The 23,986-nt window shown below is 38.9% G+C and overlaps 1 protein-coding gene across 2 annotated transcripts in view; it reads left to right on the forward strand.

The window, feature by feature from the left end:
- LOC116062202 (dysbindin-like) overlaps positions 1–23,986 on the forward strand; it is a 32,152-nt gene extending 8,166 nt beyond the window's left edge. Inside the window, exons 2-4 of one of the 2 annotated variants that reach the window (XM_036008355.1) lie at positions 20,636–20,785; positions 21,891–22,043; positions 22,827–23,986. In XM_036008355.1, coding sequence (XP_035864248.1) covers positions 20,636–20,785; positions 21,891–22,043; positions 22,827–23,116 — 593 coding nt within the window. In that variant the 3' untranslated portion in view covers positions 23,117–23,986. The remainder of the gene's footprint in view (positions 1–20,635; positions 20,786–21,890; positions 22,044–22,826) is intronic. The other variant, XM_031316826.2, reaches the window with a different exon arrangement.

A 23,986-nucleotide genomic window follows, 5' to 3' on the forward strand; every position in this document is an offset into this window, starting at 1 on the left:
AAACCCCGTCTGCCCGGTAAAATCCAAAAGGTGACATTGGCATGTGAAATATACTGTGATAGTAGCAGCTAAAACCTGCTAACGTTAGCCACTAATGTTAGCTTGCTGGCTCACTAGCTAACTGGTCAGCTAACATGTTCCTATTTACATGTTGTGATTTGTAGAGTCACAGCGTATACAAAAAACAACGTAACATGAGACACAGCCATCTTCTAACCGTAAACAAACCGGGAACTATATTCTCAGGCGGAAGAATATAGCACTTGGGCAGAATGATTTACTTTGCAGCAAGCCTGTCTGAGAATATAGTTCCCGGTTTGTTTACGGTTAGAATATGGCTGTGTCTCATGTTACGTTGTTTTTTGTACACGCTGTGACTCTACAAATCACAACATGTAAATAGGAACATGTTGGCGTTATTTTGTCACTTTTGTCACAATTTGGAGCAGTAGGATTAGTGGAACCATTCACCTACATGTTCTGTGCTAGGCTAAGCTACCGGTGGATCTGTCAGACAGCGTTACAGCACGCACGGAGATGAGAAGGGTACGTATGAACTTATCTAACTCTGGGGGATACGGTGAATAAGCTAAAGTCCCAATAAGTCGGCGTGTTCCTTTAAGTATGCAGTGCATAGATCATATTAAGCATATGATCTATGCACTGCACACTTAAGCTGATGGGAGGGGGCAGGGTCATTTGAACTCCAGGTTCTCCAATATGAGGATTTGGTGCTTCTCCTTGTCTTAAAATCACTGTAAACTATATATTTTTTGTTATATGGAGTGCTGGTCAATTAAAACAAGGCATTCAATGACTTTGCATAAGACATTATGACAGACATATTTCATTGTTTTCTGATGTTCTATAAACGCAACGCACACAAATACAGTAATCAAGAAAAAAAATCAGCACATTCATTGATTATGAGCAGCTCTATTTTTTGCCTATTTCACAAGTGTATATAATATGAAGACACACAGATGGGTGTCAAATTACTGTAATTAATCAATCATCTTCGTAACAGAATAATCTGCAGATTATTTTTTTCAATTCATTGAATAATTCCGTCAAAAAACAATCGAAAATGCCAGGAACCCAACATGACATCATCCAATGTCTTGTTTGTGCAACCAACAGTCGAAAAATGAAACATCTTTAGTTTTATGTTGAAACAGGGACAAGCAGCAGATTCTCACCTTTGAGAAACTGAAGCAAAAATCTGCTAGAAAATCTTTTTGACTGAAGCAGAATTGGTTGCTTGTCTCCAGAACTGTAATGCAAAGTAGTAGTAGTAGTAGTAGTAGTAAAGTAGTAAAAATTCCCCAATGTAGCTCAGGGTTTGGTGATCTGATGCCACCAATACCAGTACCCACAGCAATAAGATAAACTCTGCATGTTTCACTATATCAACTTTTTCTAGTTAGATATATTACTGACAATCACATTATTTCCATTCATGTCTGGACACTACTGGTTTATATTTAACAACACTGTAAGCTTTATATCACTGACTGCGTTCCCAACAGAAATATCACTGTGAACCGCAGAGTGGTTTCCTGCCTCCACAGAAAGCTTGAATGACAGAATAAAAGGCTGTTGTTAGTGCATGACAGTGGACACACACCCCTACAGGGCTGTGGAAGAGTGACTGACAGATTGACTAGCATGGGTCTCCAGAGATGGGGCTGTCTGAAGAGGCAGGCTGGGTCACACAGACGTGTTTGTTTTCAAACAAGAGGAAAAGTAGCACTCTGTATAGGTCTGTAGATGCTGAATCCATCTGCCAGATGACATATAAACATGTTAGTCATGGAAGCTTGATACACATGTTACACACACTGGTTGACAAAATGAGCATTAACTAAATGCATGCATACGCAAAAGCATGAATGCATAAGCACAGACTCGTACAGTTTATGTGAACATGCAGTGCAGTCATACACACAGGCACACACTTACACACACAAACATTAAAAAACTTGTGACATGAGTCAAAGTGTCAGCTCATGGAGCCCAGTGGGAGAAGGCACAATGTGTGCAGAGCCATAGAGATATTAAGATGTCTTTCTCTATCACTCTGAATGTGTGTTGAGGAGGATGTAGCACGGTTACACAACCACAGCTGGTCAGCATGGCAGAGGTCGATGCTGTAAGGTAGACCTAAGGACAGATGCTGTCTTGTTTTTATTATAACATATCTGTATTGAAATAAAAAAAATTATCCCAATAAAGTCACACGTTGGTACATAGCTAGGGGATCTTCAGAGATTTGGAAGGTTTGCAACAGCTGACTCTTCCTTTTCTGTTCTGATTCTGCCCATACATATAAGTCCGCAAACACCAAGAAAGGAGTAACTGCAGCTTAGAGATGGTGCTTAAGTAAGGGGCATTTTGACAACACACACACACACACACACACACACACACACTCCGAACCAAGGGCCAATCAAAAGCCACTCTGTCAGAACACAACATTGTTTTGGCACACCAACCAACATCCATGAACCAGAGATACTACTGTATAAGTTGCAGTTAGATACATCTCTACTTACATGCACATTTAAACTTACATGATTTTGGCATAAGAGTCCAACATACTACTCCTTACTGTAATGTTAAAATGTGCAATTGGGAGCACTGTTGAGTTTTGGGCACACACAAATTATTACTTCAAATTAAACCTATTTGCCGCAGTGTTCAATCAAATGTTTGGTTAATCACATAGCTAATGTAATGCCATTCATACAAATCTCCATTTGTTGTAAAGTGATTTTCAGACTGCATGTTTGTTTGATCATGACCACTAGAGGTCAGACTAATATTATGAAAACATTTATTTTGCCTTCAGAAGAGGCCCAGAAAGGGCTGACTGAAAGGGGAAAGAAGGGAGATGATTAATGGACCGTTCGGTCGCACCATGACAGCAACACGAGTTTGGAGTTGCTTTCTTTGAGAATGCAATCCTATAGCTAACTGCGCCACCTGTAAACTTCTCATCTCCAATCCTACCTATAGAGCTCCAGCCAGCTCACAGCGGGGTCTGTGAAGGTGGACAGGCCGGGCGGCAAGCCAGCGACCCCGGCAGGCACCCGCCGGCTGTCACGTCAGACTGTGGAGCTTCTGAACTCTGACACAGTCGGACCAAATTTGCAATTAGCCATCAATTTTCGTAAAGCAGACCATATTTGAGCTCTACATAGTTGATTTTTCACATAAAAAAAGTCTCAGAAGTGAATTAAGTAATTCAATAGCAGACGAACAATGTATAAAGTTTCCAGTTGTTGACCACAACAGCAATCCATAGTTGTTGTGATTGTTGCAGCGCTTTGCTAGCCTGGCTCTGCCCTCCTACGTACTTACGCTTAATTTTCATTTCCCTTCAGTACTACATCTGGGTTCGCGGTATAGTCTTGGGTTTTCTCCAGCCAAATTTTTGGCGGTCCAATCAGCGAACAGAGGGGAGTGGCTGAGAATGATGACGTTGAGGTCGTGCGCTAGAGTTGTAGTTCCATAATGGCGAGAAGTTAAAGCCCGAGCAAGAACAATCTTTGCTGAGTTTTTTTGGTGGCCATGATGTCGTGGCCCTCCTCCTCACGGGGTTCGGGAAAAGTTTGATTTTCCAGCTCGCTCCATCAGTGGTGAAGGAGTTGGCTAAGGTTAACGCTAGCGATGCTAATGATAAATATAAACCTTGTCGGTCTCCCCTCTTGTTGCACATGCGCATGAAATACGTCACAACCAAACGTTAGCGATTTGTTATAGCAGATCCAGAGTGGCTCTGAGCAGATCCAATAGTTTTAAACTTCAACAGAGTACCCACTTTCAAGGAAGTTAACACTTGTCAATGGAGAGTGGCCAGACTCCAAGGGGGTAAGCTTCTCCTCAGAACGCGTAGCTCCTATGGCGCCATTTTGATGCTAACAAGCCATCACCTCCCGTTAGCATTCCATTGACTGCCATTCACTTTGGCGCCACTTTGACAGCAAATAACTTTACATCTGAAGCGTTTAAAGACTCTATTTGTCCATTGTTTATTTATAAAGAAACACGACAATGTATAAAAAGCTCCATTACCTTGTATCTCACGTTATGGCTCCGTAGCAGACGTTTTTGTAAAAATAGGCTAACGATTGTGTCTTAACCACGGGACTTACTGTCACATAGTAGAGAAATTACGTATAGTACAGGAGAAGCTTGCAGGCAGTTTCAACTCACATTAGCTGTTTAAGTTTAATTACTAAAGTTAACTAGCATTTTAGTTAGCAATAATTAGCCTGTGTCCATGTTATCTCCTTACATATACCTACGCTCTCCGTCTCTGCAAGATTCGGAATGATTGAGATTTCTCTTGGCACAGCTACCAGAAGTCAGACAGGTTGCTCACGTCACATCTACGTCTTCGAGCTCAGTTGGAGGCTGCGCAGTAACGCTCAGCCATCACCAGAAAAGTGCTTCTAATAGCCTTCACTGGTCTCAGTCCAGAGCAACGGGATCTGTTGGTCCATTTTATATATGTCAATGCCAGACTCTCTGTACAAATGAAATGTACAAGAGTCTGGTAGGACCAGTCTAGCGCTTTGCACACTCACACACTTAACTTTGAATTTCTGATTAGGCGGGACAGCTGTCAATATGGGTTATTACCCAGTGTGCTTTATTGAATGGTCTCAATGTTTTATTGTTTTATTTCATGTGAATACTAGTTTACTAGAGGAGTAACTTATATTTGAAGTAATGTAGTAATGCAGGAAGTGTGCATTTAGTTTCCATGCTTATTGTGTTTCCACAACAATGTTAGTGAGTAAATCTACTGAAATGGCCACCATAATAGTGGAGTGTGATGTGTAAGATGAGAAAGCAGAGGTTAAGTCATGTATGTCATGGTTGTAAAAAAAACAGTGGCTATCTGTACATTGTTGCCAAGCGCTAATCAGTACAGAATGCATCAATAAATTATTGGTGAGGGACATACTTTTTTTCCCAATTATTTTGGAGGGTCATAGAAAAATGTATTGCTGGTGAAGGGAGGGTCAAGTCTATTTTGACTAAAGATATGAAAATGAAAAACGAACAGTCCCTAAACAAAACAAGAACTGTTGTATATGAATACTGTATATGGCATCAGGTTACTAATACAATACACTGTAAAAAAAAAAAAGTTATTTCACTGGAATTCACTGTATAATTTTACGGATTTTTTCCGTTTTTTCTACATTAAGTGTTAATGCCAGAAAAATACAGAAAAATACTTTTATTTAAAAAAAAAACCCATTAAATTAAGGTTTTAGTCTGTAAATTGATATAATGAGATAATATAGTTGTTTAACAGGATAATTCCATTGCTTAACGGTCTTGAAAGTTAAATTACATTGAATTTTATGTAAAAAGACAAAAAAAAAACCATAATTTTACGGTGTGTAAAATTGAGGCCTCTTTCTGTTTTTTTACTGTTAAACCTTAAATTTAATGTAAAGAAACGTTAAAAAACAATCGTGAAAAAACGGTAAAAAGTCTGGCAGCAAAAGTTGCCAAACACTTACCGTGAAATGACAGTAAAAAAAAAAAATGTTATTCTACAAAGAATTTATTTTTAAAATACAGATATCTACTGTACATTTTCTGTATTTTCACAGTCCAACTACTGTAGATTTAAAAAGAATTGTAATCAAAAAACATATTTAGAATGTTAAACAAATGTATAAATCTGTACAAACACTGAAAAATATTGCAAAATACCTTAAAATTACATAATTTAAATGAAAACTGCTGTTTTCATACGGTTTTCTTTGGTAAATTCACAAGATTATTCAATCCATCCACAAGAACTACCTGTTAAAGTACAGATTCCTGGATGTAAAACACATAAAAATTATGTAAAATGACTTTCAAATACCCTCCTTTAGGCATTTATTTTATGATTTTCCAATCTATTTACGGTAAATTCCTGTTTAATACTGTGTTTTTACTGTACAAAAAAGAGAAGATAATGGGATAATACCTTCCAGAAACATTGTAATAATAGTCATTACTTTATATAAACAATATTTGAGAGTATTTACAAGCAACTCTCCAATATATCTACATACTTTTACCATTAATGTATGTTGTTTACTTTAAATAAACATTCATTTATAGTTATTTACATGTCAAATTAATGTAAAATTACCCTATTTGACAGCCCATTAATAGTATCTTAAAAGCTTTAGGCATTTATTTTACATGATTATCCAATCAATTTACAGTAAATTCCTGTTTAATACTGGTTTTCTACTGTACAAAAAACAATATGTGATAATAACTTGCAGAACCATTATTTTATAGTCATTACTTTATATAAACGTTACAATCAACTCTTCATTATGTCTACAGGCTTTTCCCCATAAATGTATAAGGGTTTACTTTATATAAACAATATTGTATAGTGTTAAAAAGAAACTATCTAATATACTGTACTTTAATCATTAATATATCAGGTTTACTTCATACAAACAATACTTTATAGTGATTAAAAGCAACTATTCAATATATCTACAGACTTATCCCATCAATGTACTGTGTGTTTACTTTGTAAAAAATATTTGACAATATTTACAATTAACTATCCAATATATGCATCAGAGACTCTTCAGAGGGTAAATATTGGTATAATGTATAGGGGTCCATTTTAGCTTATTCAATGTGGTCTCATACTGTGTGTTAGTGTTTTAATCGCTGTCAAACTTCATCCTGGCCAGTGTCTCTTAATGCAAGTCTACTAAATTCTAGCATTAGAGTAGGACTTGTATTTAGCTTTGCAGTTATTTGAAGAGGGGTTAACAGAGGTACTGAGACAGGTAGGACCAGCCATACCCGTTTAATGCATTGAATGAGGCTGACATGAACCCTCACTGCATGGCCTCAACAACTCCACAGCAAAAACCCACAAGCAATTGTTCTCAATTATAGTTGGATCAATGTAATTATATTAGAAACTACACTACTGTAATATTTTGCAAGCATATTTATGGTAATACAAACAGTAAAACAACTTGGCAGCACACAAGCTTAAAAAGCTATAGGACTACTGCACCAAAAATGTATTTAGATCTGTCTTTGTAAAAATAAACATTCTTTCACCTAAATATTTGTGGAAACAAAGCCATAGCTTCAGTTATGGGAATGCATAAGAGACAAGAGTCAACCTAAACTACAGGCCTTGGATGTACATGATGTCTATTTTAGTCCAAGTCTGTGATATGCTCATCACTATATAATCATGTTTTGGTCTGGCAAATTAGTTGACAAAAGAATCGTGCAGCCACAGTTCACATCACATAGGCCCACAACCCTATAGGCCTACAGGATGACGATACAGTACACAGAGAGCCAGGCAGCCTACAGCCTGGGTAAGCCTACATCTTCACCATCCTAATATTTTAGGGGGCATCTGATGTTCTTGCCTCATTTCACTTCCGTGGAGGCCATGGGCCTATTTCAGATTCATGGCCCAACATCTTTTTCCATTGACTGCTTACTTTGCTGATGTCTGCGGTGATGTCTCATACTGTGTCCACTCTGGCTTTTGATGTTTGTTCCTGTCTATGTCATGCAAACAGCTCAGAGCATGAGCTTCCCTCTTATGTGGGGTAGAATGAATATTCATGCATGTCCGGTACCTTAAATGCCTCACCAAGACCTCGGTGATCTGACCACCCCTGCCTCTGAAATTACACTACAATTTCCATTGACTTGCAATGGTTACACAGGCATTGATGCACATATTGGGCAATGTGTGTTTCATTAAGGTGTAACATTAATAAGTTAAATGGATTGCCTGTGCCACAGCTATGCTACACTTTTATAAGGGGTGGAAAATCAATATTAATGCACACCAGTACCTCAAATACAGTATGTACCTGCTTGCCTAACTTGCACACCACCTAACCTAACTTGTTCCGCTAGTTCCAACCCTCGTACAGTTTAATTCATGATAGGAAAGTGTGTCCCCTCCTATGAAAGTCATGCCTACCGACAAACAGTATGGACATCTGCAACATTATGCTTATTTGAGAAATTATCTGTGATTTCATTTCAAAACTGAAGGAGTAGGCTTTTCATAAAAGGCTGTTAATCCACTTTAAAAATGTTGGAGTCGTCCAATACAAACTCCAAACTGTTTTAGGCAAGGCTCAGTGAATGTTATGAAAATAAGCAATTCAGAAATTTGGGGACGTTTTTACAGTTTTTCCCAATTCCCCACAGTCAGAAACTAATATGCATGTGGGACAGACCTCTTTTTAATGTATTTGGTGTACTTCAAATAGAATATGTAGCATACACGTTCTTTTCCTTATGAAGTTAAAATTGTTTAACTGACAGGCAGCTGCAGACTGCAGACTGCTTAACGTCCTGCAAGTTAAGTCCTCTACAGTGAAATACAGTCACTCTTTGCATCGTCTAGCTGTATATTAACCGGACCTGTCTGGCCGCAGTTTCTCCGTTGTTTGTAAAACTCTTCTCCGCTCCGTTAACCAACGTCTAGCTATTTGTTGTGCTAACGGCTAGTTAGCCTGTCTGCTAGCGGGGAGGTGACGTGGACCCCTTAGGATGTTTGCCTCCTTGGAATTCTTTTCTATATTTTGGCAGTAGTAACGGAGTATCCACAGCTTGCTAACACAAGCAGGAGCATCCGCAAGTGTTGACTTGTGAACTGCAAGTGAAGAAGAAGAAGAGGGATCGGTTTTGGAGAGGGCCTCCGTCAACGTTGCTACTAGCTAAACTAGCAAGCTACACGATGCCCCCCCTCAGCTGTACACCTGGCTGCGACTCGTGCCTCCTGTTCAGCCAGAAGATAGTGGAACTTGAAGCCAGAATAGCGACTCTCCACCAGATCAAGGTGAATGAACAGTTCCTTGACACCATTATCATTGGAAGTTCCCCTCACACACACACTAATGTCGGATGTTTTGATTCCACTCTGCCCTGCACTACTCTCACCCCACCACGCACTAATACAACCTCTGTCCCTGTCGTCTCTCCTCGACTTCTGCCGAGAACCAAGTCAGCTCTGCTGACCAGCTCCACTCCACACCAGCCTGAGCCATGGCGTATAAGCAAGCAGCACAGCAGGCGGTCAGGACAACGCTCAGGCCCAGCCCAACCTATACGACTAGAAAATCGCTACACCATTCTGATGAACGATGAGGAGTTCCCTCTGCTCTGCGGAAACCCTTCTCTGCCACGTCCCCACGGCGCTCATCCTGGCCCATCCACACAGTCGGCGCGCCCCCCTTCAGACCCAACAACTTCCACGCTGGTCATCGGAAGCTCCATGGTCAGGGACCTCTACATTCCCCCTACACCTAGCGGTCCGTCCAAGGTCTACTGCTTCCCTGGTGCCAAGGTCCGTGACATCCAGCACAAACTTCCCAGCATCCTCGCCTGCCACGCTAAGGTCGACAACATCATCGTGCATGTGGGCACAAACGACATCAGAGAGAGACGGTCGACAGCACTTCGAAAAGACTTCACCACTCTCATCACCACCCTGATGGGCACAGGAAAACGGATCGTCATTTCTGGGCCTCTACCTACCTACAGAAAGGGTGCTGAAAGATGGTCCAGACTGTTCGGGCTCCACACCTGGCTGAAACCCCACTGCGCTTCCCTGGGCATTCCCTATGTCGACAACTTCAACTTGTTCTGGGAGAGGCCCAGCCTGCTGAAACATGATGGTCTCCACCCAAACCGACATGGAGCCAGGCTGCTATCTGACAACATAACGACCACACTGAAAGTTAAGTATTGACATTCTGTTGAAAATATCACAGATTCATGCCCCCCAGGTATTGATCCTAATGGCACTTTACAAGTGAATGAATCTGAAAATGTTTTCTGCAGGGTAAAATGTAATACTAGTACTATTCCAGTTATAATCAACAATAGACCATACAAAGTGTTGAATCCCCTAAGTAATAAGGAGTTGACTGCAAACATAGTCAATTTAGCATCCAGTTCACGTCAGCCACAGGTAACCAAAAAAGGGGCAATACTTAACAACCTAATTGGAATTACAACTACCACTGCAATGATAGAACAGGATAGGAAAATTAGATGCGGTCTACTAAATATCAGATCTCTGTCTTCTAAAGCAATACTAGTAAACGAATTGATATCCGATAATCAAATTGATCTATTCTGTCTAACTGAAACCTGGCTGGGCCATGAAGAGTATGTCAGTCTAAATGAAGCCACTCCTCCCACTCATATTAATACTCAAATTCCTAGAGGCTCAGGCCGAGGAGGGGGAGTTGCAGCCATATTTGACTCTAACCTGTTAATTAATCCTAAACCTAAACTAAATTATAACTCTTTTGAAAATCTCGTTCTTAACCTTCAGCATCCAACATGGAAAACAGTACAGCCTATTATATTTGTTGTTGTCTACCGAGCACCAGGTCCATATTGTGAATTTTTATCGGAATTCTCAGAGTTTTTATCATGTGTAGTCCTAAAATCAGACAAAGTACTTATTGTAGGTGATTTTAATATCCATGTGGACGTTGACAGCAATAGCCTTAGTACTGCTTTCAACTCACTACTAGATTCAATTGGTTTCAGTCAGAGTGTGCATGAGGCCACGCACTGTTTTAACCACACCCTCGACCTTGTGCTGGCATATGGCATCAAAATTGAAGACGTAATAGTATTCCCGCAAAATCCTTTATTATCAGACCACTTCTTAATAACTTTCGAATTCTTACTACCCGATTATACGAAATTAGATAAAAGCTTCTACGCTAGAAGCCTATCTGACAGTGCTATAGCTAAATTTAAGGAAGATATTCCAACAGCACTAAACTCATTAACGTGCCGTAATATAACAGAGGATCTTTATGTAAACTTTAGTCCCTCTCAAATTGATCATTTCGTAGACGATGCTACGGCCTGCCTACGGACGACTTTAGACTCTGTTGCTCCCCTTAAAAAGAAGACGATGAAGCAAAGGAAACTAGCACCTTGGTATAACTCCCAAACTCGTAAATTAAAGCAAATCTCGCGCAAACTTGAAAGTAAATGGCGTTCCACCAAACTGGAAGAATCTCGTTTAGACTGGCAAGACAGTCTGAAAACCTATAGGAAGACCCTAAGAAAGGCCAGATCAGACTACTATTCATCACTAATAGAAGAAAATAAGAACAACCCAAGGTTTCTTTTCAGCACTGTAGCCAGGCTGACAGATAGCCACAGCTCTACTGAGCCATCTATTCCTATAGCTCTGAGCAGTGATGACTTCATGAGTTTCTTTAACGATAAAATTATAACAATTAGAGATACTATTCATCACCTCTTTCCCCCAACCTCTAATGGGTCACCTTTAACTGACAGACTGCTAGAAAGAACGACTAGACCTGACATATACTTAGATTGCTTTTATCCTATAAACCCTCAACAATTAATGCTAAAGGTCTCTTCAGCTAAGCCATCTACCTGTCTCTTGGACCCCATCCCAACGAAGCTACTTAAAGAAGCGTTACCCGTGGTTAACACTTCATTGTTAGATATGATAAATATGTCTTTATTGACAGGTTATGTACCGCAGTCATTTAAAGTAGCTGTGATAAAACCTCTACTGAAAAAACCCACCCTCGATCCTGAGGTCTTAGCCAACTATAGACCTATATCTAACCTTCCCTTTCTCTCCAAGATCCTTGAGAAAGTAGTCGCTAACCAGTTATGTGATTTTCTACATAGCAATAGCTTATTTGAGGACTTTCAGTCAGGATTTAGAAAGCATCATAGCACAGAGACGGCACTGGTGAAAATCACTAACGATCTTCTAACTGCATCAGACAAAGGACTTGTCTCCGTACTTGTCTTATTAGATCTTAGTGCTGCATTCGATACTATTGACCATACCATCCTCTTACAGAGATTGGAACATTTAGTTGGCATTAAAGGAATCGCACTAAACTGGTTTAAGTCCTACTTCTCTGATCGATCGCAATTTGTTAATGTTAACAATAAACCCTCCAATTACGCTAAAATTAACCATGGCGTTCCTCAAGGCTCAGTGCTTGGACCAATTCTATTCTCCTTATATATGCTTCCTCTAGGCAATATTATTAGGAAACACTCAATTAACTTTCACTGTTATGCGGATGACACCCAATTATATCTGTCAATCAAGCCAGACGAAACCAGCCAGCTAGCTAAACTTCAAGCTTGCATTAAAGATATAAAATCATGGATGGCCTACAATTTCCTGATGTTAAACTCAAACAAAACCGAAGTTATTGTCCTGGGCTCCAAACCCCTACGAACCTCATTAGCCGAAGATATAATTACTCTGGATGGCATTGCCCTGGCCTCAAGTACTACTGTCAGAAATCTAGGAGTTATTTTTGATCAGGATCTATCCTTTAACGCCCATCTAAAACACACCTCTAGAACAGCCTTTTTTCACCTTCGTAACATTGCTAAAATCAGGAACATCCTGTCTCAAAACGATGCAGAAAAACTAGTCCATGCATTCGTTACTTCCAGGCTGGACTACTGTAATTCCTTATTATCAGGATGCTCAAATAAGTCCGTTAGGACTCTCCAGCTGATCCAGAATGCTGCAGCGCGTGTTCTGACAAGAACTAAGAAAAGAGATCATATTTCTCCTGTATTAGCTTCTCTCCATTGGCTTCCTGTAAAATCCAGGATTGAATTTAAAATCCTTCTTCTGACCTATAAAGCTCTAAATGGTCAAGCTCCTTCATATCTTGAGGACCTCTTAGTACCTTATTGTCCCACTAGAGCACTACGCTCCCAGAATGCAGAGTTACTTGTGGTTCCTAGAGTCTCTAAAAGTAGAATGGGAGGCAGAGCCTTCAGCTATCAGGCTCCTCTCCTGTGGAACCAGCTCCCAATCTGGGTTCGGGGGGCAGACACTGTCGCTACATTTAAGACTAAACTGAAAACTCTCCTCTTTGATAAAGCTTATAGTTAGGGAGTGAGGAGTTGCAGTGAACGCCTAGACCGGCGGGGCACGGTATATAGCTGCAGACACAGCACCCCTGCTTTTCTCTGCTTCTCTTTACAGTTATCAGATTTACCTATCGTATAATCAATAATATAGTGCCTCTCCTAGTTATGCTGTTATAATTCTAGACTGCCGAGGAAGTTCCTTCTTATGACACTCTCTTTTCTTTTGTTTCCTTTTATGCACATCCTGTCTCAGAAGTGCTTGTTACTCACCTAGCTCTGGGGAGTTTACTCCCCGGAGTCCTTATGTTTCTTCTTCACCCAGAACATCGCCTCGGATTAGGGCGACACCAAGACCACGGTCTTGGGTGCAGCTGTGGCTATGGACCTGCTACACCCTGCTACGCTCTGCGATTCCCTGCAATGCCCGACTACGTCCTGCTGCGTCCACCGCGTCCACCCATGCTCTGCTGTGCCACGCTACATCCTGTACCGTCATAACCCCAACCGTCAGACACCGCCCACCAAGAGTCTGGGTCTGCCGAGGTTTCTTCCTAAAAGGGAGTTTTTCCTCGCCACTGTCGCAATAGCCACTGCTAATGCTTGCTCTTGGGGGAACTATTGGAATTGTTGGGGCTTTATAGAGTGTGGTCTAGACCTACTCTGTCTGTAAAGTGTCTCGAGATAACTCTTGTTATGATTTGATACTATAAATAAAATTGAATTGAATTGAATTGAATTGAATTGAATTGAATTGAAAAGTTAAAATTGTTGTTAAAACAATTTTTCTTAATATTAAGACCCAAAGTGAGTCACAGTGTTCAACAAAATGCAAGGTCATTGTGCAGTCTACTGCTCCCTCAAATCATTTTGCCTCTCTCCACTTTCTACAGGTCAAAGGGAACAAAGAGTTTTTCATGGGCTGAGGTAATATACGGTGAATAAAGACAGGGAGGACACAGTATGAATAAAGCTTTACATTGGTGTGCAATATATTTTTTTTCAATTTAGCAATACATGCAATGTGTGAAAGACTGGGAAGGGATGCTAGGGCTCAACAGTTCAACCAAGGCTTCTAGCATCAACGTGAACATTGATAATCAGGGCGTGAAGCGATGTAAGACCTTAAAATGGTTGAAAAAACAGAAATGTAAACAGAAATGGTCTCTTTAGTCTAGGCTATGTGCTTCAGGAAAGTGCGCGCAGATTCAAATAATTGAATGTTGCACAATCATTGGCTGAATCATACTGGGCAGAGACGATCTTGACCAATGATATTGTTTGACTTCATGGGGGGCTGTGCTAACGTCAAACTCATCTCGACGCAGAGACAGTGTGGATAATAATGTAACGCAGGAGTCAGGACTTCTCCACGATGATTCACATTCAGCTTTCACTTAAGGTAAAGTAATACTTTTCTTTTTATGTACATGCAGTTTCCTCACGAGATATCAACTGGACACGAGTTAAGATAACACTTGCATACGTTTCACAATTTTAAAATGTCAGCAGGGATAACGTTAGCATTTGCCGTTTATGTGCCTTTTCAAAGTGTGTCTGGCGTTAGCTAACGTTACATTAAGACTGTCCTTATGTAATGTTAGCCTTGAATGTGAACCATGCACCAATCGTAATTTTAGCTAGCTAGCTAGCTAAATATATAACAGTTAACTAGACAGTTAGACAGTTTAGCAGGTCAGCTTGATTTGCTGGGTACTAGCTAATACTAGTAATTGAAGAAACGTTATAACGCTCCGTTGCTCCTAACGCTAGTAGTTAACATTACTGTTAACTAACCGGTAACCCGCCGTTTAACGTTACCACCTAGCTAGGTTATGCCTCAAGTTTACATAAGATATCTCAGCTGACTAACTTTACGTTGGTTCTACTTTATGAACGGTGAACCACACGTTGTAACAACAACAAGTTACAACTTGACATTAAACGGAGCGTCTGCTTTGTGGACCACAACATCTTAATTTGAACGTGATCGTTATTTTCACTCATGATTCAGTGTGTCCAACTTAACATTACCATTCTGTCTTTCCAGAGAGAATATTTCCATTCCCGCTTTCCACATAAAAATAAATGGACAGGGAATTGAACAAACTCCACAAATAAATCTATGTATACTACTGTTACAGTAATGTTCAAATCTCACCCTAATTCTTTAATCCTTGTTTAGGCAAGATGGAAGAAAGAATACCAAGATAAGAAGATCAAGAAGATAAAGAATGCTAAAGTAAATAGATGTTCACCCTACAGTATCACACGTTATCATCTGTACCTTACCACATCTTTCTCACCCATGTTATGGCTCTCATTCTGTGTTCAGTTTGACAAGGATCAACAGACCAGACAGCTCTCCCACAGCCAGCCTGAGAACCTGCTTTACGGTCTGAATAGCCTGGGTGAAGTTGAAGACTCGTGCATCAGATGGCTGAGAAAAGGATAGCCCAGAGCAAGAGGGAGCCCAGCAGAGGCTAAGAAGGAGGCAGCAAAGGAGTTCACAAACACACATACAGCTAATGGAGGTACCGAATGACGGGTCCATTTCAGAAAGCAGGTTTAGTGAAAACTCTGAGTTTGTTAACCCTGAGATGAGGGTAATTCTGGGTTTTCCGTTTCAGAAAGAGAGGTAACCTAACCTCGGACTCTGTGAACCTAACCTAGTCGGGAACAGGTTTTCTTCTTTCAGTCTCCTCCCTCTGACACAGCTCTCTTTCATTTCATCATTCATAATTGCAGTCTGTATCAGGCGCATTTTAGCGCAGTTTGTTATCGGCATGAATAAAAAAACAGGGTTGGTTTATTAACCATGTTAGGCAGATTATAAAACGTTTTTTTTTCTCAAAACATGCAATGTCCTTTTGTCGACGATCCCGGTGATGTAGAAGCTGTATTACTTTGCAGGGAGTTAAACATACGTCAGGAGATGATATTGAGGCCCCGACGCATTTTAATTTCCAGATAAATACCTATTTGAGCGGTACCGTTTTTTTCTTCCCAGTCTATCAGTTATGTAGCTTACATAACCTTATCATCCTCATATCACTAACGTCACCCATCGTGGACATGCTCTACATCCCAGCACATTATTTGTGTCACATTACATTTTTTTGCAAACAACAGTTTTCTTTACAACATTGGTGATGCGGAGCATATTGGTAAAGCTACTGTAGCAAAGCGCCGTCAGAAGAGTGTGACTCACTCTGAAACGTTTTTTAAACGTTTGTGTAGTGTTCCCTGGACACAAACCAGTAAGAGCCATTAAAAAAGAGTTCCACAGTATTGCAGGTGAATGATGTAAACCCTTTGAAATATAAGATTATGAATTATAGTTCTGTTGATGATGGTGCTGCAGCCTCAGAATGGGATTAGTAGGCCTAGGACTTTTATAGATTATAGGTTCAATACCATTTCACCAGTAATATTATACTTATGATTAAATATGATATACACTATATAGGAACTAACGCATTTACTCTAGCAGCAATTTTCTCCCACGCAAATTCTCTCTTTTAAAGCAGCCGCTGTGTTGCTTTTTTAACTAAATACATGTTCAAACTCGCTGTATGTGCAGTATTTCTGCCCACCAGTTTGTTTGTGGTTGTTACCATGGTGAATCGTAGTATCATGGCTCCATTCATGCTGCCTGAAACTGAAAACTCAGAGTTTCCATCTCAGGGTAAATCAACTCAGATATCAGGGTTACACTCAGAGTTTGTTAAACCTCCTTCCTGAAATGGGCCCCTGCATTGTTAACGGTTGCTTTACCTGGTCTGTGCTTGTAAATAAAACAAACCGGATTTGGATTTGTAACATTGTTACACCCCTTTTTGTTGGTACAGCCTTACTTGAGTCTAAACACAGTGACTTGGGACTTGTTCAAGACGGTGAAGGTTAAGATTTGTGACTTGCACATGTATGTAAGCGACGCCAATATGCAAAATAATCGCCTGTGAATATTTCACATCAAAACTATTCACACCGGCAGCGATGCAAATTTGTGACAGTTTTCAATAAAAGGTTTGGATATACACGCCAGCTCATCTACAATGTCAGTAGGACAGATGCTGAAGAGAGCGAGAAAGTGACGGAAGATGTGGTGTGAGCGGACGAGAAAGAGAGAGCAGTCGGAGCAGAGGAGAGTTAACGTTTAGTGGTGAAGATATGAAGTGATTGTACAGCAGCTAGATTCTGCAGTTTGACAACAAATAAATGCAGCAGCTCCTCAAAAGCACCAAAAGGTGTCCTGTCTGGTTTCCAGGCTGCTGAGTGGAGGGACGGGGGTTAGCTTCGGATACGTCCCAGGAAAAGCTGTAACACTAAGCTACTGTAAGCTATTTATTGAGTTTCCTCTAACTCTAATTGAGTATACAGTTAATACTCAATTGAATTCCCTCTGCAAAACAGTGTAGCATATGTCTCGGGCTTATTGTGAAAGGTAAAAACGGAAAGAATGTTTCTGGCATATGCTGCCATTGTAAAGGTTGAAAGGAGTAATAAAGTTTGCTGACGTACAGTCTGTAGTTGGGACAGCAGCCTCCGTGTTGTTGTTTGGTGATCCTCATAAGTAAACACTACTTGTGACAAAAACAACAGTTTGAAAAAATATATTGACATGCGAAATAATCGTCCCTGGTGTGCAATGGTCTTTAATCTCACCTCTGATATTTTTGATTAAGAGCTACTCTCTGGCGAAGCCACAAACCAGAAATGTAAGACTCAAACTATGATGTCATCAGGTTACTAAGCTGCTTCATAGACAATGAATGTGAAACTAATTTTGTAGAATAAAAAAAAACCAAATGAGGTTTATTCTATGTTAGCATTTTATTTCTGAAACAGAAACTCTACCCGTTACCTCTGAACACCCCCCTGGGTGATCTCAGTGTCATCTTTCAAATATTTCTCAATTCATTGTTTTTGGAAAAGCTTCAGACATTATATCAGATGACATCACAAATTTGAGTTTTTAGATTTTGGAGAGAGTTGTTCATGTTCACTGACATTTTTAACACACATGTATGAATTCCCAAATTGCCCATAGTTCCCCTTTTGCTATAATTCAATGTACCAGACAGTTTTTGCTCCCATAAGTTTATTCATATGTGAACTTTAAGGATAGCACTGTTTAAATAGTGCATTTCTTTGTAAAGCATGCAGTAAATGGTCATTCTATAATACTTTCTGGTTATGATACATCTTAAAATCTCATACATCTCAAATAGGGATCTTCAGTGAATGGATTGGACAATGCTGTAAAATGTCAGCAGAAAACATTATATATTTATTGCGTGTAAAAGTAGTTGATGCAATTGCACTTTTACATAGCCCTTTTGGTTTTTGTACATTCAAAACCCCATTTACTAATGAGGAAGTTGTGAACATATATTGGTTAGTAATAGTAATTACTGTCAAATAATGTTTATGAAATAAATCCCATGCACTTATAAGAAAAGTCTGTAGATATATTGGTGTTGCTTGTTATTACTGTCAAATGAAGTTTATATAAAATAAACATGTATGTACATATAATGGAGAGTTGCTTGTTATTACTGTCAAATAATGTTTATATAAAGTAAACCCCCTACTTCAATGAGGAAAAGTCTGTAGATATACCAGACAGTTGCTTTTAAGTTACTATAAAACAATGTTTATATAAAGTAACCTCATATATTAATAGTAAAGGTATGTAGATATATTGGAGAGTTGCTTCTAAATTACTATAAAACTATGTTTATATAAAGTAAACCCCGTACAATAATGGTAAAAGTATATATATATATATATTGGATAGTTGTTTGTAATTACTATAAAGAACAGTTTATATAAAGTAAGCCCCCATACAATAATGAGGTACAGTCTGTAGATATACTGGATAGTTGCTTGTTATTACGGGCAAATAATGTTTATATAAAGTGAACACCCATACAATAATGGTAAAACTATGTGTATATATTGGATATTTGTTTGTATATATAAAGTAAACCTCGTATATTAATAGTAAAGGTATGTAAATATATTGGAGAGTTGCCTTTTATAACTATAAATGAATGTTTATTTAAAGTAAACAACATACATTAATGGTAAAAGTATGTCGATATATTGGAGAGTTGCTTGTAAATACTCTCAAATATTGTTTATATAAAGTAATGACTATTATTACAATGTTTCTGGAAGGTATTATCCCATTATCTTCTCTTTTTTGTACAGTAAAAAAACAGTATTAAACAGGAATTTACCGTAAATAGATTGGATAATCATAAAATAAATGCCTAAAGGAGGGTATTTGAAAGTCATTTTACATAATCTTTATGTGTTTTACATCCAGGAATCTGTACTTTAACAGGGAGTTCTTGTGGATGGATTGAATAATCTTGTGAATTTACCAAAGAAAACCGTATGAAAACAGCAGTTTTCATTTAAATTATGTAATTTTAAGGTATTTCTGCAATATTTCTTAGTTTTGATAAAGATTTATACAGTTGTTTAACATTCTAGAAATGTTTTATAACAAGAATTTGTTTTAATTCTACAATAGTTAGACTGTAAAAATACAGAAAATATTTACAGGAAATTTCTGTATTTAAAAAAAGAATTTTTCTGTAAAATAATGTAAGGTTTTTTACTGTAATTTGACGGTAAGTGTTTGGCAACTTTGCTGCCAGACTTTTTACCGTTTTTTTTTTTACAGTGTACGTATGGCGATTATTTTGTTTGTTATAGGAGACACTCTACAGTACATTAACGCTAACTGCTAGTTCACAAATTAGCGTATCATGTTATTGAGGTCTGAGTTTTAGGGAGACATTTCTTTTCACGATAAACTTAGAAATCACTGACAACATCTTGACAACTGAAACTGAAATTATCTTCTTTTCTTTTAGATGAGTTATTGTCAATTCTGTTGCTTGACAGGTAACTTTAATGTTTGGAGGTTTGGCAAATACAAAGAAAAAGCCTACAGCTAATAATGGGAGATGACAGGACATAAATCCACAGATCATTGCGAGCTTTGATAGTTTTACCCAGTATATTCCTGTAAGAGGCAGGCCAGATACCAAGGCAACCACAAACATCTTCATAACCGTTTGATCTTTCTTTAAAACACTTTTGTATGGTATTGGTGTCACCTTGTGAGTCTGTGTGTGTGTGTGTGTGTGTGTGTGTGTATGTGTGTGTGTGAGTGTGTGTTTGAGTCATCATGGCAAAATGTGGTCCTGGAGACAAACAGTGGCAGTTAGTACTTGGGTGTTTATATTTTTTTATGTATGTCTCCGTGATAGCGCAACAACTGTGCAAGATACAGCCATGAAACGTTACAGGTGTGCAATTGAGATCAAAATAAAGGCAGAGTTCAAAGATGGGTGTGGTCTGAGCAAGAGCGCTGTAAGTAGGGGGTAGTTGGTGTCGCGGCTGGTGTGATCCCATCGCAAGATGGTCTCTAAACTAGTTCTTATTCCATCTTCTATCAAGAAAAAGGTAAGTATGCTGCAGTGCCTCTTTGATATACATACTTTCTGGGTAAAACACAAGTAAAAGAACAGAAAAGGAGTAAACTCCTATTCAGTGAAGAAATGCAGACAGATACAAAGAAAAGGGAATTCCAAGGCAATCTGTAAAAAGTGATTAAACTGAATGTTTTTTTTTGTACGTGTCTTGTTTGTGTGGTCAGCGGAGAAAGACAACTCTCAGCGGGTTTTGGACAATGATTCTGCTCAGCACCTGAAGCTGAAGGAAAGACACCGCTTTTTTGAAGAGGTCTACCAGCATGACGTGGACAACTACCTGCCCTCTGCTCACCTGCAGGTCGACTGCAGGAAACGTAAGTGACTGTCCAGTCTTGGAGGCGTAAATACTTCACGTGTTTTTGATTTTAAGAAAAAAAATTGGTTGTGAAATGTTTTGAAAGATACTTACTGATCATCAGCAACTGTTTTAAATCTTCTTAGCTCAAAAGAAGATTTGGCAAACTATTTACAGGTTTATAGGGTTAAAATATCTTCTGTTTCAATATAGGATATTTCATATATCGATAACGATATATATCACACAATATAGCATGTTTTCTGGTAATTCAATAAATAGTCTATATGAAATGACCAGAAGGTAAAGCCTATTTTTGTGTACTTCTGTGTGAATTAAATACTTGACAAATGGAAAGTACGGAGTATTCTCTCATTTCATTAACAACTTAATTGCAAAATAAACATAACGTGCAACGATCAGAATGTAAAGCGTCGTCCAAATGATGTAAAATTTGTCCGTAACGCAGTTTGACCGCTAGTTTTTTTCGACATCACAATAGAAACGATATAGAAAAAATTTATGCAATAGACATTTTTAACACGTTGCGACGATATTGTCATATCATTCAGCCCTAGTTCCAAAATGCACTCATAGCATGTGTTTAATTGTCACTATTTATTAAGATCATTTAAAAAGACCTGAACATTTACAAAAGATTCAGGTGTCTGACTCAAATGCTGGTAACATGCATTACCTCTGACTTAAACAGGGTGTATTTATGTTTTGTTTTGCCTGCATATACCGCAGGTCCTTTATACGAGCAGCAGTCAGACTCTTTAATACAACATTATAATGTAGCACTGCTAGCTGATTCTGCAACATGAGCCATCACTACACTACAATATTCTGCACTATGCATATTTATTCATGTATTACTCTGTGTCACCTCCCACTGTGCAATAGGACATTTCTATTCATCTGTATATCTGTATATCTGTGTGTGTGTGTGTGTGTGTGTGTGTGTGTATATATATATATATATATATACATATATATATAACCTGTCTGTTTTTAATAAGGGTGTTTATATATTACTATTATTGTTCTATTTTTTTCTATTTCTTGTAATACTTTTTGTATATTTTTTAATTTTAATAAACTCTATCTTAACTTATATGCAGCCCCCATGGGAAGTATCTCTTCTATGGAGGTAAATGTGGATGTCCTGGAGCAGATGGACCTGATGGACTTCTCTGACCAGGAGGCCCTGGACGTGTTCCTCAACTCAGGCTCAGGAGCAGATGAGGGAGCGCTGGCATCTCCACTACCAGGTGCTCTGAGCTGCAATCGACCTACTGCCACTGTACTTTCCTAAAGCCATCCCATTTTCACATGCACATTTCACATGCACATCAAACTTTCTTTTCTTTTCTTTTTCTTTTTACATCAGGTGCAACCAAACACGGTTGTACATTTTGTTACTGGGACAGTGTGTGGTTATTTTGTATGGAAAAACTGCTCCAGAGACAAAATGCACAACACTGCTGTATTGTATCAGTGTGTAGGAATATGTAGAATTCTAAGTATACAGGTACATAAACATTTAAGCGGGTTTCATGGGCAAAAGTAAAATAAGTACCTTTTTCATTCTTTGGAGGTTAAAAAGGTTCTGTAAGTTTTGTATGACATTTTAGGTGAATTGATTGATCAAAATCACATCCTATAATCAGTGTTTAAAGAATTACTGAATCTATGAACAATTCTTGCAATCTCTACATTTGTGCTTCAGCTTAACCATCTAATGGGAAAACAAAAGATTTTTTATCTGATCAAGGTTTCTCATCTGGTTTCACTCTAAATCAGGAGAGCCATATGATATGATCAAGGAAGTTAATTTTCAAGGAAACCTTTTCAGCAGCCTTTCAAATGAATCTGCATTTTTATTTTGAAATGCTACCAGAGAAACCTTGTTTTTTTTTTGTAGTTAGCAAATCTATTTGCGTGGGCCAACCATATCAATCTTATATATGGGAAACATTGACTAATGCAGGTGCACCCTGTTGAAAAAAGTAGCACTGATAGAACAGGTGCAGACATGTTCTAACAGCATCTGTTCACAGAGGACGAAGAAGAGGATGAGGAGGATGAAGATGCGGAGGTTGTGTACAGGGAGCGCGCACCTTTGAAACGGCAAGATGAAGTTCAACGCGGCTCAAAGTCACGCATGTCCTCTACATCATCGGGTTCCAGCGATACCAGCGGGGGCGGAATCGACACACCCGTGATCCAGTCAGACGATGAAGAAGTCCATGCCGACACTCTGCTGCTAACCTCTGTTCCCCATACCAGGGATGAAGAAACAGAGGAGGAAGACGAGGAGGAAAGATGCCTTGTAACTAAATCTTAATAAAGACTGAATTTAACTCTCTTTAGACACATATAGAGTTGGTAAAAAGAGCCTGAGATCTCTCTGTCTCATTTGCAATCCTTTCTTTGGGGGAAAACCTTAGCATGGTTGACCTGGCTGTGATTTTCTGCATCTTTTGAATATTTCCCTGAGTACACTGGAGTTTTCATTACAACTTAAAATCTATTTTTCCTAAGTGTTAAACACTTTATAGTAATTAATTGTGTGTTGAAACTCTTAGCAATGGTGTCTCAAGTATCTTGAAATGTGTATGCAAACATGAGTCATCCCATTCCAATGCACTAACGTGTTCTGGCTGAGACACAAAATAGTCAGTTCAAGATTCAATGCCAGAGGGAAACCACCCTCCAGCAAGGATGCCGTTTTATCATGAATCAACATGAGGCAGAAATCATGCGCAGTGAACAAAACCCAACAAAAAGTTGAATTTCTTCATGAACATCATCATGAATCTATTGCCACGTGCATGTGCAAACTATTTACAGTATCATGAATGGAACTCTATTTGTAAATGCATGCAATTTGTTCTTGTTAGTGACTACATTATGTTTTCAAATGTAACTGCAGAGTGATGCATTACTGTACTTAAAGTTACTCCTCTCCTGCACGTAACGTGTGTAATTTGGGAGTTTGTGTGTGTGTGTGTGTGTGTGTGTGTGTGTGTGTGTGTGTGTGTGTGTGTGTGTGAGGGTGTGGATGGTAAATATTACAATACAAGAGGTATTCCCCTGGTGCTTCTTTCAAAGCAACCTTTTTACAGTGTTAATCATGATGTGTAACTCTTCCCCACTTAAACATCTCACCATGAAATCAATAAAAATGAAATAAAGGTTAAAACCACTAAATTTA

This window comes from Sander lucioperca, chromosome 12 (genome assembly GCF_008315115.2).
Source record: "Sander lucioperca isolate FBNREF2018 chromosome 12, SLUC_FBN_1.2, whole genome shotgun sequence".
Taxonomy (NCBI): Eukaryota; Metazoa; Chordata; class Actinopteri; order Perciformes; family Percidae; genus Sander; species Sander lucioperca.